General features: G+C 35.1%; 1 protein-coding gene across 6 annotated transcripts; it reads left to right on the top strand.

The window, feature by feature from the left end:
- Positions 1-26: 26 nt before the first annotated feature.
- Positions 27-12,855, top strand: LOC117119957 (membralin-like). Of its 6 annotated transcripts, none has more exons than XM_033264939.1 (12): positions 34-128; positions 621-743; positions 1,613-1,981; positions 2,774-2,966; positions 3,736-3,960; positions 4,475-4,585; positions 5,668-5,790; positions 6,327-6,485; positions 6,787-6,870; positions 7,281-7,413; positions 8,264-8,363; positions 8,934-12,855. In XM_033264939.1, the coding sequence occupies exons 3-12, from the start codon at positions 1,796-1,798 to the stop codon at positions 9,717-9,719; spliced, it is 2,100 nt and encodes a 699-aa protein (XP_033120830.1). In that variant the 5' UTR covers positions 34-128; positions 621-743; positions 1,613-1,795; the 3' UTR covers positions 9,720-12,855. The 6 variants fall into 6 exon arrangements, with proteins under 6 accessions (XP_033120827.1, XP_033120830.1, XP_033120829.1 ...); XM_033264938.1 differs by having other exon boundaries at positions 34-173; XM_033264940.1 differs by having other exon boundaries at positions 128-143.
- Positions 12,856-13,150: the final 295 nt, after the last annotated feature.

The raw sequence follows: 13,150 nt of genomic DNA, 5'->3' as shown, positions 1-13,150 counted from the left end.
AGACTAGCGAATCCAGCATCTTTGAATGAAAGTGAGAATCAGAACACTGTTGTGGTGTGGTGGGAATGGTCTTATCGTTTATTAGTTCTATATTACTAATAAGAAGCGAATGGAATTAAAGATGCAAGGTTGGTTGTCATCAAGTATGTTATAAAAACTGTATTGATATTCAGGTGAGGCTAGGATCATCTAAGTTTTTAGATTACGGGCCATATCTTTGTTGTGAAGTCCTGCTTCTCAGACAGGCCTAGGGCTAGGCCTATGCCTAGCTATCCCACGTTCGTACGGTGAGTCCAATTGGTCACCGGATACAGATGTTGCGTGAAAGGGGTTGGGTTATTCGTTGGGAGGAGATGTTGACCTGGTCTAACACATAAGCCTAGCCTAGGCCTAGGTCTATTCTTGTAGGAGAGGATTGTTAAGTAATCATATTGGTTGTTAACCATCCATTCATATATCTAAAGTTAGCCTGCCTAGGCCTAAATTTCCATCAAAATAACATTCATCTGATTATGAATTCAAATTGATGTTATCTGTTTATTTTATTTTGTTTTTACAGGCAGGTCTCGTCGTAGGCCATAGGGGCCAAGGCTTATGTTTTGTTTTAATTTTATTTATAGGCTAGTGTGCGGATGAAGTGCAACCATACTCATACTGTGGAGTTTTTTATTTGCACTGATGATACCTCAAAAATTCCCTCAAATTTGTACGGAAAATCGCAAGGAAAATAAGTGCACAGTATCGTAAATATCTGGTTTTATATTAATATTTGGTCAAAGCCTAATTTTCGGCAAAATCTGCGCGGAAACAGAGATGCGCAGATAGATTTATAGACCTAATTTTTGCATGGAGCATACAGTATTCCCCACGCAGGCCTAATACATTACAGTCTGGTAGGGCTAGACTTACTTAATACTTATTAAATTTTTATATATGTTATAATTTAAGTCATTTTAAATACTGTATTAAAATTTTTTAAAAATGACTCCAGATAAAGAAAGTGAAGCTGGCCATCTTACTCAATGTTTCAACTTTAATTTTATTTAATCATCATCACGAAAAAGTTGAAACGTTGAGTATACTGTATGGCCTCACTTTCTTTATTTGGAGTCACTTTTGTTTTATTGTATTAACATAATCAGTGCACCTTTTAGTTAATACTGTATTAATTTGTCTATTCAATATATTGTAATTTGTGCCATCTTAATTTAATAATACCATCTTAACCTAAATTTTCTCTTACCTTGCATATCCATCTTTATTATTTGAATTTTTAATTTTTCTTAAGTTTCTTTCAATGTTTCTTTTAAATCTATTTTAATTTGTAGTTAAGTTAGCCATCTTTTTTGGTTAAAATATGTATATATCTGCTTTTAAAATGTTGTAGTTAAGAACTGAACCACTTTAGAAACCAGTACTATGTATTGAAAGTGTATATTCAGTATAAAGAAAGAATAAATAAATAAATAATTTTAACTCTCTGTACTACAGTCAATAGTACAGTGCGTGTGTCTGATTTATCGTCGCTCAAGAAAGCGGTGTTTTACCAAGAAGCTTCCTAAAAGCAAAAGAATGTGATTATTAATCTATATCTAGTGATTTTTTTTTTCAGACAGTCATTGAAAAGCTATTCAAAAAAAGTTGCATCATTCAACTACATCCAGCAAAAAACATAAACTTACTAGCTGTCCTATAGTAAATAGCCGTCTGTATCACATGGTATGTTCGAAGAAAGATTAACCAGTTTACTACAAAGTTTACCAGCTCACTACCTTTGCACACCAAACCAGGGAGAATGCCTCCCACCAACATGCAGGGGCAGGCCCAACAACAAGGCGCAAGGGGCAACAACAACAACACACCCCTTGTGAATGTTCGTGACCGTCTGTTTCACGCGCTCTTCTTTAAAATCGCCATCACTTATGCACGTGCCTTTCCGCCAGCGGCTCGACGTGTTTTTGAATTCGCAATTCTTATTAAGGTAACCCAAGTTTCTATGACTTTATGTAATTATAATAATAGGACTTAATATTTTATATTTTTCATTCCTGAGGCTGTGTTTATATTTAGTAATTGTCTACTTGGTATTAAAGTCTGGGAAAAAAGCTAAACATTTTCTACTTAAATACATTAAAGTGCTTAAACAAGATAGGTTAGTATCCAATACTTTCTCAATGCAATTACATCAACTTGCTTAAGTCGAATCCACAATGCCATTAAAATATTGTTCGACGTAGATAAATTTTGACTTACAGATTGTGAAATTAAATGGAAAAACACAACAATTTGGCATGTAAAATTAGATCGATTAGAAATTATTCGACTTCGGCAAAGTCGATTTCAGCAAGTTTAACAGTACTCAACGCATGCAATACAGGTTTTTCCTCTAATAATTAAAGACCCTTCAACTATTGACCTCCTCCAATTATAGACCAATTTTCTATGGTCCCAAATTAACAAATGTGTTTATTATTCTAATTGGAGACCAAAGCTGCTAAAGACCATGAAAACCGTGGTCCCAAAAATGGTCTTTAATTGGAGGGAAACCTGTATATTTACTTGTCGTCATACCCTTACAGTAATGTTTTAATGTTTTAACATTTTATGTATTCTTATTTTATATTATGTCTATAAAGCTTGTGCCTGATGGCCAGGGGGTATATTAATAATTATGTATTTCTCCTATATTAATAATTGTGTATTTCTCCTGTATGCAATTTACAATTTATTTAAAGAAAAATTATTTTTTTATTTTGTTCTTTTCTCTTCATAGGCTTTGTCAGTACTATTTGTTTTGGCTTACATTCATTGCGCTTTTTCACGGACGCCCATCAACTGCCTCGTAGAAATCCAAGAAAAGTGGCCGAGGGATGGCATACTGCGAGTGGAGATATATAGAAACCGTACCGGACCAAAGTACTTCACGCTGGTCAGTAAAAAAGAACAAGAAGATGAACATCCAACAGGTAAGGTCATCTCAAGCATTTAAGAGGGAGGGGGGTGGGGCTAAAAGGTGGAGTAGGGACTTGATGATTAACACTCTCACCGCCAGACATTTTAGCGAATTTGAGAATGCGCATGTAATCAGATTGACATGTAATGAATACCACAAGAACTACAAACATTTTAGCTTTACAATGGTACCAAACAAAATTCTAATTACAATCTGTGACCCGTAACAGTAAAATGAAAATGACTCACTTTTGGAGATTTATGCAATTTTGCACAACAAAGCTGAGATAATCATGATTTCGTGAAAGTACATCAATACCGCTACGCTCAATGTAAACAAACAAATAGTGAAATACTTACGGTCCAGACTGAATATCGTGTTCAAATTGTTAGTACATGTCGGTGTTACCCCAATTACCCCATCTATAGGATTCCGTAAAAAAAAACCCTGAAACACGGAGATCTCCGTGTTTGTTTGTCAAGTTTTCTGTTACCAAACACGGAGATCTCCGTGTTTGGCGGGCAGAGTTTTAAGTAAGGGACGCTAGTTTCCAAAATTAGGTGATATGAAGTGATTTGTAACTACTTGAGCGTGATTTTTTTGCTTAGGACATTTTCAATGGGGCGAGGCAAAGATAAGAATGTGAGCATTGTATACAATTATTATAAATATGCCATTCTGGCACAACTGTTACATCACAAAATGCACTTACATTTATGTTGTAATTATTCAATAAAAAATCAACACCAAACAAAGTGCTATCCGATTTATTCTAAATACAGTCTTTGAGACCTCAAATAGTTCCAACTCAACGTCGTGGCCAATGAATTACTGGGAATTCCCAGGCCGAGAAAAGACTAAAGAGGTAGAGTCAAATATCACCATTATACTGGATGACAAAACAGGGGACAATATGACCGTATGGTATACTCAAGTAGAGAAGCCAGTTAAGAACATGCAGCCCTTTCGGGAGACAGTGTCAGAGATGGAAATGTTTACAAATGTTGGTATGTATCTTGAGACTTATTTTATAGAGAGAACGGCTTAGCTCAATTGGCTAAACTGGTGTTAGCCACTGTGGTGCGCGATGAACCGTAGAGATCTCTTGGCCCTCGGTTCAATTCCCATCGCCTTGTATTTCAGCTGGAAGGCAAGTTTACAGGTATGATAGTGCGCTGTTTTTCGATTGAGACATTTAAGCTGTTTGTCCCATGTGCATTATGGCTCATGTGTATTTTAAGGAACGCATTACACTCTTCGTAAAGGAGTAGGGGATTGTCTCCCGGTGTACTGCCCAATCACCATCAAAAGGACCCCACTGGAAATAAGTCTTCTTCAGACTTTTGTGGGTTATCCTTGGTGTTTACACCAAATAGATCCATTCATTCATAGTAAAACAATGAAAATTAAAATTCATTTGTATATAAAATAAAAGATAAGGAAATCCCAGTTAACTACATTTCATTGATCAATTGATTTGATTGGTTTTATTTTTATGTTTTCATTTTTTTGCTCTTATAGTATGGCCATCCGATGAATATATTATGGAATATTCCTTAGAGTATGGATTCCTGCGTCTGTCTGCTGCCACCAGGGAACGACTCAGCATTCCAATTATGATTGTCCACCTAGGTATGAAATGGTCTCATTCTTTTTATTTTTTTATTTTTTTTCATTCTCGTCCAACATTGGCTCTCTGCTTAGAGGATGGGGTACAATTTGGAATGCACCTAATTTCATGCTGAGGCGTACTTAGGATTTGGTTTGAGGTCCTTAACCTCTAATGTCAAAACTTTCCACTCTACTATCAAATTTAGGTTTTTACTATGCTTGACTAATTTAAGGTAATTACTGTTGACTGATTAATGATATGGTAAGGAAGTTTGCAGTGAACCGTTTGTGAAGGTTAAATAAAGGTAAATAGAAGCAGATGGATGGGTTTGAAAGGAAATGAAAGGCAGGAAAAAGATACTTGACATGAAGTGGAAGCAACCAACTATGTTTTGAGGAAACATACAAAAATTGCTGGAAAGGCATCACTTCTAACATTATACACAAATCAAAACCAAATAAATACCATTTTTATTATGATAGTCACAAAAATTCATGAAAAATCGTTAAATTATTAGATGAAATCATGAAAATTAGTATTGATGGGAAAATTTATACCAGGATGAGACTTTTTTATACCGTGTTTAGCCAATCCGCTGCCCGCCAATAATTATGATTTTGATTAAAAATATTTTTTTTTTTTTGGCCAATTAGCACACCTGCTGCCACAAAAAAAATTGAAAAAAAAAATTAAAAAAAATAACAGTTTCCTATATTTTTATTATTACGCCTGCCACTGTCTTGAAATTTGTATATTTCTTCCAAATTTAAATAAATTAAAAACATTTAACTATCCCGTTACTACTTTACACTGTTTACATTCACTAACAAAATTTTATTTTTATTTTCCCCTCCATCTGAATGTTTTTGGAAAAATTATTTGCTAAATAAGAAAACAAAATGTTATTTTTATTTTTTTCTGCTATCAATCTTTTTAAAAATAATTTCACGAAACAAGGTAAAGAAAAAATGTTGACTCATTTTAAGATTTGGGGCATGGGCTATATCAGATGAGAGTTTATAAGCCTACATTGCTATAGTAAAATTATACAAAGACATATTAATACTATTATTATTAATTATTGGATATTTTTCGCTATCAGATCCTTTACAAGATGAATGTTTTGGGGACAGCCTGAGCCGATTCTTTTTGGAGGATTTTCTCGGATATGATGACATCCTCATGTCAAGTGTCAAAAGCCTGGCTGAGTATGAGGACAACAAAGGTCAGAAGATTTATGAATATTCATATATTGAATAACATTTAATGTGTCTGGACAACACTTGAGAGGCTTATGGAAAATTTTCCATTAGAAATTATTTAATATTTTGTTGTATTTGGTTTTTTTGTTGAACATACAGAACGTATATCTATGAAAGGTTTTATGTTTTGTTGCATCATTGTAGAAGGCAAATGTTAGAACCTCTTTAGCCACAGGGCAGTTTATAATAACAAACAGATTTCGTAATTGTGACTATTCATAATTCAGCAAGTTCAAATTTTCAAAGCATCTCGTTGGTGAGAGTAGGCCTAGCCTTACCATGGGAGCAAAATTTTGTCACAACATTTAGACTTGGATTTCACTGCAACAAAATAATGCTGTACAAAAGCCAAAATTATCTGTACTTAAGAATTTCTGAATGAAAACATGACCATTAATAGTCAAAAAACGAGTGTTATTATTCTCTTCATACTGATTGCGAATTAGTGTAACCAATAAATATTATCTTATTTTTATTTATCTCTATTTTCAATTCATAGGTTATCTGCGTAACGTGGTGACTGGAGAACATTATCGTTTTGTGAGCATGTGGATGGCAAGATCCTCGTACATTGCCGCTGCCTTCATCATGCTCATTTTCACCATCTCAATATCCATGCTCCTTCGTTATTCCCATCATCAAATTTTTGTTTTCATTGGTAAGTCTCTGTCTGTGTTTTATTCTTCTTTTTTGCCTTGTGATGTATATTGATGTAATAATGAGACAAGCCAAGCGTTCAGATTCCAATTAAAACCCGACGATGGCCGAGTTTGAATTGCGGGGTCAGCAAATGTAGCAGCAACAATACCTCTCAGCAAACCCCTTAACTGTAAGATAACATACACGAGCCTAGTAACATATAATCATTAAGAATGTTTTGGTACCAGAGAAAAGGAGGATGTTGAACATACAACTAATGTTGATTTTTTAACTGTGTTTTTCTTAATTGGATTTAATAGTTGACTTGTTACAAATGCTAGAGATGAATACTGCAGTGGCCTTTCCGGCAGCACCACTACTTACTGTTATACTAGCCCTAGTTGGTAAGTCAAATTAATTAAAATTATTTAGTAATTAGCAATTAATTTTATAAGTCCTAGGCTTTTACAAACAATTGGTTTGAAAATATGATCGATGATAAAAAAAAAAAACCAATAGTATTTTTAATTTTTGGGCCATCCTTCAGAAGAACGCTTAGTCCTAGTCAAATTTAATATCCAGCCTCAAAATAACATTACCTCAATTTCTGTAGGCCATATTTAATCATTTTTGAAGGGAAAATGTGTTGTTTATTTTATATATTCACTCAAACCCACTCTGTGCAATAATTACAGTATTTTCATATGAATGCAAAAACATCTGGTTTATATACAGCTGTTCTTCTCGTTTTGTGGCAATAATATTTTTACCAATAAAAATTAGGAAATGTAATTTCATTGCCTTTTTGTATTAGGAATGGAAGCAATCATGTCCGAGTTTTTCAACGACACTACTACGGCGTTCTACATCATCCTCATAGTATGGGTTGCTGATCAGTACGATGCTATATGCTGCCACACAAGTGTTAGCAAAAAATTCTGGCTTAGGTCAGTACTGCCTGCTTTATAAATTTTTTCCCACTCATTTCCTGAATTTTAAGTTGAAATTCATTCACTAAAGCTCATAAATTTGTACCATTAATGCTATATAACTGAAGTAGGTTGTTTTTGATTGAGAAAAATCTTACTGTTTCCTCCATTCTATTAATAATGTATCAATAACAATAGAAAAACTCATAAATAATTTATTATTACTATAATATATATTATTATCATTATTAATAATTAATGGTAACGATATTACTTCTTATTTCCTCCATTCTATAATAATATTTCAGTAACAATAAAACAATACATACATAATGTATTATTAATATATATTATAAATATGATATTTAGTCCTTATACAGCACTATTTCATTTAAGAGAACATGACTTAGTTATATCCCTGGTCTTTGATATATTAATCTGTAAAGAAAGCTTTAGAAATTGAGTTATGAGAACAAAAATGCCTTGGTTCAGCCACAATGGACCTTTCTGCTAAGCCCCGCCCCTTGGATATTGTTGCTAAGGTCCCACAAGACGACAATGTTAAAACATACGCGAACACGTGCGTTTGTGGGACAACACGTGTGTTTGTGAGACGCACGCGTATCCCTAGCGCTGTTCTGATTAGTCAGTTGTTAAGTTTGATTGACACTCCAAAAAGGTCTATTGTACAAAGAATCCTTGTTAGGACCAACATATTATCAACCAGCTGATCCACATGAAACCAAGTGTGATTAGAATAACCATAACCATAAAATGAATAGACAAAATTGGATATATCAGGATTCCTACAATAAACTTGTTGTATTTCGTTCATAACTAAGATGTTTTATTTTTCCTTCTTTTGCAGGTTTTTCTATTTGTATCATTTTGCATTTTATGCATATCATTACCGTTTTAATGGACAGTATAGTGTTCTAGCGCTCATCACTTCTTGGCTATTTATTCAGGTTTGTGTCCCCATCTAAAATAATTATTTTTTATGTTAAAATAGTCAAGATCCAGTGTGTTGCAACAAGAAAAGTGTGTAGAGAATACTGTGAGTTTGTATAAATGCCTGTGATTGCCAATATATATAGGCCTAATGTACTGTAATACTAAAACTAATTGCCACACATGAGTGACGCTTGAGTGATTTTAGAAGAAGAACAATAAAGCGAACATTTCTCGGTGGAATGGAAGTCGGCCGTAGTTTTGCAAGTCAAAACTACGAACTGGTTGAGCTGATTTCGAACAATCATCGACAGGTTTATATGTCAAGGAACTTAATTAGCCACCTCAGGGGGGCACCAGCTGGGGGGGGGGGCGTCAACATCTTCACCACCATAATTATATTCAGGATACACCCCTATTAAAGGTCCACTTTTTTTGGTGTTGAATGTGTCCCCTTAATAGGGGTTCTACTGTATGCATCAATGAATTTGGGATATTACACCACCCCATCTATTTCATCATCATTATATTTAAAATCACATATTTATTATTCATTGAACATCTTTTTATTTTATTTATTTCTACAGCACTCTATGGTGTACTTCTTTCATCACTACGAGCTACCTGCAATTTTGCAACAAGCACGTGTTCAGCTGTTGTTGCAGCGAAACCAACATGGGGGCCTTAGCCTGAACGTGAATCTTAACAACGAAAATCAAGGTAATGCACCTGCAGGAGGCCCAGATGCCAATCAAAACCAGATGGATGCCAATCAAAACAACCCTGTTGCCCCCACTGCTGATGCTCCTGCTGGAAATCCAGAAGGCAATGCGCCGGGGAATCCCGGAGGTTCACAGGCCGGACAAGCACCTAGGCAACAACCCCGCACCATAATGCAAATACCGATGGGGGTCATCAACAATCTTCATCTGAGGAACACGTTTTCTGCCCTTACTGGACAACCTCAGAGGCATATTCATATTAATATACACCACCCAATGTCAAACCGGCAAAACATGCCCCAGGCCCAGATAGATTCCACCCAGGCCAGCGTAGAAACAACATCAACAGCACCAGCAGATAGTAACACCCACGAGGGTGCCTCTGTGTCGGACACACCTAAAGAGCAGACTATTAATGAGCCTTCTCAGAACTCTCAATCTAATCAACTTGACACAAATTTAGAACAGTCTGACAATCAAGTACTTGGTTCCAAACCTGAACAAAGTATAGCTAGTAATCATAGTAGTATATCCAATTTTACATCTGGTGAATCCAGTCAAAGACCATTAGATTTAGAAAATTCAGAAGGTTTTAACAAAGAGATTACAGACTCTGGTGAGGAGGTTGCCAATGCTGGAACACCGATTTAGCAAGAGCTGCTGCAGAATTTGTGCAAAATAGTTGGTCATACGTGTGGAAAATGTGAAAATTGCAGCAATGTTGGCACTGGAAGAAGATCGCAGATGTTGGATGAATACTGTGATCCACGAGTTAACATCATGATAAATGTTGGCCTTGCTTTCATCCTTCTGTGGTTTTGAAAGTGGAAACATCCTGATCATTTTCCAATTAGCTACGATGCAATGTGAATCAACTGTCAGCTTGGACAGAGAGCAACTTTTGAATGTCAAAGGTTAAAGGTCTTAAGAGCAGTTCACTAATATGCCATTCAGGTCAAAGGATTTATCTGATAAACTCTGTTGGAGGGTCTCATTCCATTCATACAAGAATGGGATTTTATTTAAATACATTTTTTTTAGTATAATTGATTGTGATCTTATATTTGATTTTAAAGTGGAAAGCTTGTATTTAAAATTTCCCTGCTAAATCGCTGCTTTATCCATGCAAATGAAAAAAAAAACTCTTATTGTTGATAATATTTGTATTCCTTCTCAAGAATGAGTGGGGGGGGGGATGGGTAAGGTAAAGGTAGTCTAATATTCATTACTGGATATAGAGGAATAAACTGTTGGCCCATCGTACTAAGCCTCGGCATTGTGTGGTAGGGTAGCCAGTTCCTTTCCACACCACCTTTTTAACCTTCCAGGTATATTTCAACCAGGTACTCATTTGTACTCTTGGGTGGAGAGAGTCAAACGCAGGTAAAGTGCATTGTCTAAGGACACAAGCGAAATGCACAGCGAAGGTTCGAACCCCCAACTTTGAACTTGAGAAACCAAAATACATCAGCTGTGCCAAGCATCAATCAAGAACCTATTGAATCTTGAACACATGTCACTGTGGCCTTCAATATACATGTGCTAAAGTGCACCCACTGTATTACGATAGCGCAACAACCTCTAGGCCTGCATTGCAGTATTGCAAAAATGTGTCATCTTTATTGGTACAACACTAATAAATTGTACGCATGTGATTTTCCCACCTGTGGTTTAAGAATTGTATTAAAATAGTTTAGGATACTGTACGAACAAAATGAGGGCATGCCATCCCAAAACCAGCATATTGTCACCATAATATGGGAAACTGAGTAATAAGCATAAGAATTTGGCAGTATTGTATACTTTAGTACAGAGAAGCTGTAATACTCATAACTTTAGCGAAAGTAAGACAATTTTTAGTAAATGACCTGTCATTGTAAATCTAATATCGTGAATATGAATAAATGAAGTCAAATTTTCATTTTTTGGCAATTGGTGCTGGTTTTAGGATGGCACACATACACACAATGGGACCTCTCCCTTGGGGTGGGGGGGGGTAAAAACTTCATATTTGTTTGAAGTGGGTTTCATTAGTACAAGTGCAATGAAATATGGTTCTGTTAATTAAATACTTGACGTTAACTAGATTACATGAGTATCAGTTGGCTTTTTATATTTAAAGATGTAGTGCCCAATGCGAAATTCCTTTAAATAAATAACAAGTATTAAATTTAATTGCTTAAATTCAATGTAGTGTACAATAATGGCTGGTCAGGGGAAATGTTATTTCAGGAAAAAAAAAGTTTTATGGTGGAATTAAAAATGAAATTTACTTTCCATTATTCTGTAGTCTTAGACAATTCACATTTGAAGGCATCAATTTAATTTATAAATAAATTGATACGGTAAAAGTTAATTTCCCAGTTTTAAAAGGTGGAAAGAAAAATATATTTTATTACATTTACCTCTGAACATACATATTGTACTAATTTAACCAATGAGTGCAAATGACTTGTTTTCAAAAGTATTATTACCTATACAGTATAGTATATATGCAGGTAAACATTTTGGTAGTACTGTTTTTAAGAAGGAAAAAAGACCATTGTCTCTGTCCTGATTTGAACCATATACATGGTACTGTTGGGGTCATGGTAGAAGTGTCCTTGTCTCAGCACTGGGTAACGCCAATTCTACAAGGTATACTTGCGTCACCATTGTCATTATGCCTAGATTAGACCACAGCAGGTCCTTTCTAGAGCCTGCCCTTGCGGTCATATCTGCAAATGTCTGTGTACACCTTAAGAAGAAATAAGTTGATCGATCAATCTGATTGGCCCTGCATATAATTACATTTAATAAATTTACATACGGGAAATTCATTAATTATATTATAAATGTACTGGTATTTGCATTGAAAAAATGACAAAAATATGTCCAAGAGAATATAAAAGCTGTGCTTCATAACTACTGTATTATTTGAGTGACTAAATATAAATCAGAGAGTGTTGGGTTCGAATCATGATTGGGAAACAATCACCTTTTCTTTTTTTTTAAAATTGATTAAATGAGCTTTTGAAATCCTTAAATTGTCATATTTTTCAGAGAAATGGAACACTTTTTCGTTGGGGTCATCGGACCCTGTCGGGCAAATTCTGGCACCAACCCTGTATGAAAAGATAAATAAATGTTGCCCAGAGAACCATTACTCATAAAGGTGATAATACAAACGGTTATTAGATCATAGATTTAGTTGCGCCAGCGGGAACATAATCACTGTCGGCCACAACTTGTCCAACCGAAAAATAGAACATTATTCTTCATTTTAACTTTCAGACTTGCCCAGAATTTCCTGGATTTGTTTGGCACCCCACCAGGGCTTAACCCAGGGAACTTGCTAGCTGCCCTTTTGACCCAGGCAGTGGGAAGGGAAGGGAAGCTGAAGTACCACCCTGCCTCCCCCCCCCCTTTCCCACAATTAACAAGATATGTTCACTATGGTTTCAGATACTTAGATAGCACCTCACTAACACTATTTCCACTTGATACAACTCATTAGTTAGTTAAGTGTTTAGTAAACCTTTTTGGATTATTTTGTTAATATCTGAATCTGTTTATAAAAATGGAATAAAATAATTTTTAACTTAATTTTTTATTCTGTAAATGATGTATGATTTCAGTAGTGAGAATTAAGAAGTTATGGAACTCTTTATTAAATTGATTGTATATTAATGTAAAATATAAGACAAATGTAACCTATTTAACATGTTATCGAGAAACTTTTAATTCGTAGCCATGTAATCCAGTTTCGTGCAACCGTTATTAAAATAATTAAAATAAAAGCAATTAATATTGTTGTAATGATATGTTTACAAGAGAGAATAACTCATTTGGCTTACTGTAAATGATCAGTGCAAAAACATGTTTGGTGCAGCACCAAACATGTTTTTGTGTTTTTTCCCCCCCACTAAGTACCGCTTATAAAGGCCCTGTCACATAGTAGCGAATAGACCCAACTTTCTCATTTTTTTCCTAAGTCCCGATACGCGCAAAAAAATAACATTTTTGCGTGAAAGACGAACGCCCAACGAATGCTCATCGTACAACTAGCGTCCATTTAACGAATGACAGCGCATTCACCCAAC

Source organism: Anneissia japonica, unplaced genomic scaffold (genome assembly GCF_011630105.1).
Source record: "Anneissia japonica isolate Jap-2015-1 unplaced genomic scaffold, ASM1163010v1 scaffold287920_len488460_cov166, whole genome shotgun sequence".
Lineage (NCBI taxonomy): Eukaryota > Metazoa > Echinodermata > Crinoidea > Comatulida > Comatulidae > Anneissia > Anneissia japonica.
The sequence above is the reverse complement of the archived record's forward strand: the minus strand, read 5'-3'. Positions and strand labels throughout refer to the sequence as shown.